Source organism: Mobula hypostoma, chromosome 16 (assembly GCF_963921235.1).
Source record: "Mobula hypostoma chromosome 16, sMobHyp1.1, whole genome shotgun sequence".
NCBI lineage: Eukaryota > Metazoa > Chordata > Chondrichthyes > Myliobatiformes > Myliobatidae > Mobula > Mobula hypostoma.
Window position 1 is genome coordinate 54,248,616 of NC_086112.1, and position 6,678 is coordinate 54,255,293.

Below are 6,678 nucleotides of genomic sequence, written 5' to 3' on the forward strand. Positions count from 1 at the left end.
TCGATAAACACACCCATTCTCTCGCTCATTGTCATCACACGCCGCTCCCAACTTTAAGTGCCAGGTCCCATGTCCCCACTTCACAGATACATGGACTCACACAAGGTCTTCGCGCGCCTGCGCTAAGTGTCTTTACCAAACTCTCTGCCAGAGCAAAACATAAACCCAGGAGCCTGCAGAACCGTCAGGGCTCCGTATTGTGAAGCTGAAAGCCGCGGGTGATTGCAGGTAAACCTTGGGAGTAGATCCACCTGAAATCCAAACCTCGGGAGAAAATTCATCTGAGACATACGAGAATCTTCTGCCCCATATAGTTCTGGAGGGAAATTGCCAGCGCGTTTCTCCCCCCAGCAGCCTCAAGGGTTTGTGCCCATGACACTCCGTGGGGATCTCAGAGTCGCGGTGCACCAGATGATGACGGGACCGGAGGAAGCGGAGATCGACATCGTTAGGAATGAAGAGGAAGGGGAAGAAGAAGAGGTCGCTACCGAAAGGCGGAGGCTGTACTTTCTCGGTGGGAGAAGGGTCAGAGAAACACCGACCTCGGGAGAAGCAGAACAATCCGAGACAGACTGTTCGGTGGACTCGGAGAGCTGCGAGACGTGCCCCAGCACTGGCGCAAAGCCCAAGATGAACCTGGCGAAACCCCCCTATTCCTACATAGCGCTCATCACCATGGCTATCCTGCAAAGCCCCCAAAAGAAACTGACCCTCAGCGGCATCTGCGAGTTCATCAGCAGCCGTTTCCCTTACTACAGGGAGAAATTCCCCGCCTGGCAGAACTCCATCAGGCACAATCTATCGCTCAATGACTGTTTCATCAAAGTTCCCCGGGAACCGGGCAACCCGGGGAAGGGCAACTACTGGACTTTGGATCCGGCATCCGAGGACATGTTCGACAACGGCAGCTTCCTCCGGAGGAGAAAGCGGTTCAAGAGACACCAGCACCGAGAGCTCGAGTTGGCAAAGGAGCGTGGCGCCTTCCTTCTCTGCCACAATTTCACTTGTTACGGCCGCCCCTACCTTCTGCAGCCGCAGGCAATCATTCACAACTCGCCCTTCGGCTTCATCTCCGACCCTGCCTCCCTCTCCAGCCTTGCCCAGAACCTACCCGACCCACGCCTCAGCCGGAAGCTGCAGCGTACTCAGCAGCTGCAGCTTCAAGCCGTGGGTTCGAAGCCCAGCTCCGCAAGCTCCAGCCGGGCATCCTTCAACATCGAAGACATCATTGGGAGTTCAGATGTTCAACCGTGTACACAGTCTGCCTGCTCAAACTCTCAGACTCAGTCTGACTATTGCAACCTTCTTCAGTCCGTCCCTTGTCTGCTGTCTGCGGTTTTAAACATGCCCACAAGAATTCCCTGTAGCCAGGTGAACAGAGCTCTGGTCGCGACACTCTCTGCCAGGCACCAGCTTCCGTTCTGAAAGTTGCAATTTGCCCTGGAGTCATTTTCTCCTTCATTGTCGGTCTGCTCTTTCCCCGAGTGTGGAACAGTCCAGCGTTCACTTAAAATCCCGGCAAGATCAGGATGCAGCTGGCTTAAAGAAACAACCAGCGATTTGCAATGTCATCACTTTTCTGAACTCTTGGGTTGGTGCTTTTATGTTTGTGTTGAAAACCGTAGACACTGGAGGATGAGAGAGAACATTATCAAGGCGCTGCAGCGAGCATGAGACAATTCAATAGCAAAGTATATTGCTGGAAGCTGGACATATATAACCAAAAATTACTGGGAAGTTTTGCTAGGTCGGGCAAAAACAAATGGCAATCTTTTGTTAAAACTCTTAACTTCATGCCTCTCTTGATGGATAATTTTTGCGTGCTTCCTGTATTTTCTGTTTTTATTTTCTAACGAATTGTTTGAAGGTGAAGGTAGGGAACAAGAAATTCGGGTTTACGTAAATTATCGCTATATTTAACATAGTAACTGAGATGTATTTTAAATGTGGCACAATAGCCCAGTAATTCAGCTGCAACTTCTTGGAGTTACGTACCTGATTACTGAAGATAGACTCCATCATTTTTTTATCTGAAGTTATCCCTCTACCAGATAGGTTACATGTTGTGTCACTTCGCCATCCTGTTCCTCAAGGTGGTGGAGTATTCTTCGGTAGGAAAAAATTATGAAGGGGAAACTGCGTGAGTTAGAACATTGTGAATTCATGCATGTTTGTGGGGAGAACTTGAAAAGCTCGTGATTCCTGTGTTTGCTAAAATTCTGATAGTTAGCAATCTATATAAAAAAACTTTCTCAATGTAAAGTGAAAATAATTCTGTTGCCGTTTCAAGTCATGCTTTCCAGTATGGTGTTTTTGACATCCTTCATGATTTCGCTTGTTTTTTATTGTATCTTTATTTGTAAAAAAAAACACAAATGTCTGTTATTACAGTATCGGTTAATTCTACCGCGGTAGCTAGCATTTTAATTTAAAATGCTAGAAGTTCAAACGTTCCTTCCACGTTGTATCCTTGTTTCTCCAGTGTTTAAATAAATAAAGGATTTCTGCGGGAAGGTGTCATCTGCAGATTATTCTTTAGCATTTTTGCTGGCGAGTTAGAAACTTCGCTGGTGTAATTCTGGTGTGCAGAGCCGAGCATAAAAATCAGGTTGCACTTTAGCGAAAAGACCGCGGTGCAAAGAGATACCGCCCTCGCCTCGACTAACTACAGGTAGTCGGATCACTATCAGATCGCTGTTGCGGGATTTCAGCATTCGACGCGAAAGGTGACTCGCTTTTTCCCCCATTTTAAAATAGATTACTTTAGAGCTAGATTTGTAAAGCACACGGTGAGGCCTGTAATGAATGCAACTGCGTGATAACACAAATATTTCTGCACACATGCCTGGATTTATTCAAATGTTGCTACCCCATAATATTATATATACAAAGCTTAATGAATGTGCAATATAAAATAACGAATTCTTGAAGCTCGTGAACTAATTATTGAGGAAGAATTGTCGAGCATTGGAATGTATGTTAAAAGTAAAGATGAAAAACAATAATTACTATAATAGCAATTACATAATTCCATTCTACTTATAAAGGATAACACAGTTACATCGAACATTTAAAGTTCTGTATCCATCAAGATAAACAATGCTATGTTCATGTCAATTACTGTAGACTCATAGCATTTCCTTAAGTTAATGTATTACATTTTCTCAAATAACTGAGTTTGAGCAAACAGACGAAATCAGACGCAATTTTGTTGATATACTTATTCAAGCCGAGTCGTTTCAGAAGGGAAACATAATTTGTATCTCTACTTCTTAATCGAATTTGATGAGTGATTGACGGAAAGGTGAAGTGAGAACGCCTTACAACTAAATCGGGGAGTTCAATTATTTCTCAGCAGATCTATTCGGAGAATACCGCCAATTCTGCATTGTAGAACGACAACTTACTTGTTTATTTTTTTTTGAAGGCATTTTCTGTGGCGCCACACGAGTGTTTGCATCACAGAAGTCTTCAACAGACCATTGTCGTACAATAAGGTATAACGATGGAAGTACTTAATGTGCGCGAAGAACAAAGACAATATCTTTGATGCGAAATCGTTTTATAACTTATGAAATAAAATACTATCGTTGCCAGAAAGTATTTATTGAAAACTTCCTATCATTAGTATTATATAATTGAACTACCATCTTAATGAATAAATGAGGCGTTTTATCCTACGGGTGTGCAATTAATACATTTTCCACTAAACAGGTATTCTTCATTTTCAGCAGAATACAATAATTGATTCTTCCATTACAACGGCATAAACACCGGAGTATGCCGCCTGGCGCTCTGAACTCCATTTACGGTGGTTTTATGGAATTCTCCTGTCCCATTTGCGTATTTCGTGGCTGTCACGGTCAGTTATCTCAAATTATACAGGCGGCAGAAGGTAAGTATAAACACACTCACGAACTCGATTTTAATTTAAGTATATCATTAATATAGCAAGTACTTCGGAAATAAACATCGCGAGATAACAAAGGCGATAAATAAGGGATGAGAAATTAAGAGCTGCATTCTGATGTGCTTAAGAGTGAGACATGCATTAGAAACAACGCGGTGTTACAATAGAGGAGCAAAGTAGAAACTTGGATAGACAGCAAATGCAATAATGCAAGTGGAATTAGTTAGGTAGAATATGGGTTTGGAAACTCACCTTGTAGGTAAAGAACATTAGTGAACTGAGTTTTGTTAGACGTCAAAGTTGCTTGAATTTCCAGCATCTGCAGAATTCCTCGTGCTTGATAGGTGTCATTGTTTGGGAAACAAAGTTTGCGAGAAATACGTATATATTATTTCTTTGTTTTCTTGAAAAAAATGCTGAATGTTCTGGATAAAGTGATGCTAATATATTTTGTCGTCCGTCCGGAATGACTAGCTTGGATGAATGGTGTGATTTGGTGGCATAAAACAGATATCAAACTTCGATAAAATTGCTTTGTAAAATGGTTATGAGGGAGCAAGGGAGAAATACGAGTTAATTTTATTATACTGAAAACACATCTAAGTTTATAGATGTGGATCATTTATTGAGCATCTTAAAAATAATAGTATTGTCTTTATAAACAGGAGATGCTGTTTTCCGAGTTATTGATAGGGGCTCTCTAACAAACTGGAAGCATTCCCGATAATGTTTCTTTACTGAAGATCAATAGTCCGTTAATAACTTGATAAGTTTGAAAGTCATGAAGTATTCGATAATTGTATTTACCATACAAGTTAAGGAGAGACGACAAAAATAAAATAAGCCAGCATCTCTTAACCTAAAATAAGGTATTTGATGTTCTGAAGCAAGTAATTCCCTAGGGCCTAACAAGGTGTTCCCTCGGACTCTGCAGGAGGCATCTGCAGAAATTGCCGTGGCCCTAGCAGAAATACTTAAATCATACTCACGACAGCTAAGGTACGAGAGGACTGGAGGATAGCCAATGTTGTTCCGCTTTTTAAGCAAGGCCCGTGAGTCTAGTATCAGTAGTTGGAAAGTTATTATAAGGTATTTCAAGGAACCGGATATGTTAGTAGTTGGATAGACATGGATCCTCAGCATGTTTTTGTATGTCTAACCGATCTTAGAGTGTTTTCGAGGAAGTTGCTAGGAAAATGGATGAAGGCAAGGCAGTGGATGTCATAAGACATTTGACAAGGGCTCCGCCTGAGAGGTTAGTCACTTCGCATTCAAGATGAGGTAGTAAACTGGATTAGGCATCGGCTTTGTGAGAGAAGCTGGAGAGTGGTAGTAGATGGTTGCCTCTCTAACTGGAGGCCTGGGACTACTGGAGTGCTGCAGAGATCCATGCTAGATCCTTTGTTGCTTGTCATCTACAATCAATGATCTGGATGATAATGTGGTTAACTGAATCATCAAATTTGTGGATGACATCAAGATTGAAGGTGTCATGGACAGCGAGGAAGGCTATTATGGCTTGTAGAGGGACCTGGATCAGCTAGAAAAATGGCAGATTGAATTTAATGCAGACAAGTGCCAGGTGTTGCGCTTTGGTAGGACCAACCAGGGAAGGTCTTGCACAGTGGAACCGTAGGGTACTGAGGAATGTGGTAGAACAAAGGGATCTGGGATTATAAATCCATAATTCATCCAAAGTTGCATCACAGGTAGATAGGGTTCTAAAGAAACCTTTTGGCACATTGGCCTTCATAAATCGAAGTATTGAGTACAGGAGATGGGATAGTATGTTGAAGTTGTACAAGACATCAGCAAGGCCTAATTTGGAGTATTGTGTGCAGTTTTGGTCACCTACCTACAGGAAAGATGTAAATAAGGTTGAAAGAGTACAGAGAAAATTCACAAGGATGTTGCCAGGCCTCAAGGACCTGAGTTATAAGGAAAAATTGAATAGGTTAGGACTTTATTCCTTAGAAAGTAGAAGATTGGAGAGGAGATTTGATAGAGGTATTTAAAATTATGAGGGATATAAATAAGGTAAACGCAAGTAGGGTTTTTCCACTGAGGTTGGGTGGGACTACAACCAGAGGTCATGGGTTAGGGGTGAAAGGTGAAAAGTTTAAGGAGAACATAGGAGAAACTTCTTCACTCAGAACTTCACAAGAGTGTGGAATGTGCTGCCTGCTCATTTGGTGCGTAAGCTCAATTTCAACATTTAAGCCAAGTTTGGATAGGTACATGGATGGTAGGGATACGGAGGGCTTTGGTCCCGGTGCAGGTCAACGGGAGTCGGCATGGATTAGATGGGCCAAAAGACTTGTTTCTGTGTTGTGCTGTATGACTGTCAAAATTCCAGTAAAATCAGATTGAAACCTATGTGCTCTAATAAATGCCAAGTGGTTGTTTTAATGAGAATGGCCATTGTTAAATTTATCTTATTTCTGAGTAATATCACATTATAAATGAGAATAAACTATGCTTGTGCCTGAAGATCAACAAGATATCCTTAAATGATCAAGAACATAAACACGAAAGATTCTGCAGGTGCTGGAAATCTTGAGCCACACAAAATGTTGCAGGAACTCAGCAAGTCAGGGTGCATCAATGGAGGGAAATAAACAGTTGACATTTCCACCCAAAATCTCTGATCTATTTCCCTCCATAGCTGCTGTCCAACTTGGTAAGTTCCTCCAGTGGTCTCTGTGTGTCATCCTTAAATGATTGATTACCAAAGGCAATTTTAGAAAACCAATTTTACTGATTTTCAG

At 42.0% G+C, this 6,678-nt stretch overlaps 1 protein-coding gene across 1 annotated transcript; it reads left to right on the forward strand.

Moving 5' to 3' along the window:
* Window positions 1–372: 372 nt before the first annotated feature.
* On the forward strand, window positions 373–1,425 carry LOC134357490 (forkhead box protein D3-A-like). The gene is given in 3 exon segments (XM_063069117.1): window positions 373–991; window positions 1,135–1,169; window positions 1,171–1,425. Coding segments are annotated over 3 exon segments (909 nt in total).
* Window positions 1,426–6,678: the final 5,253 nt, after the last annotated feature.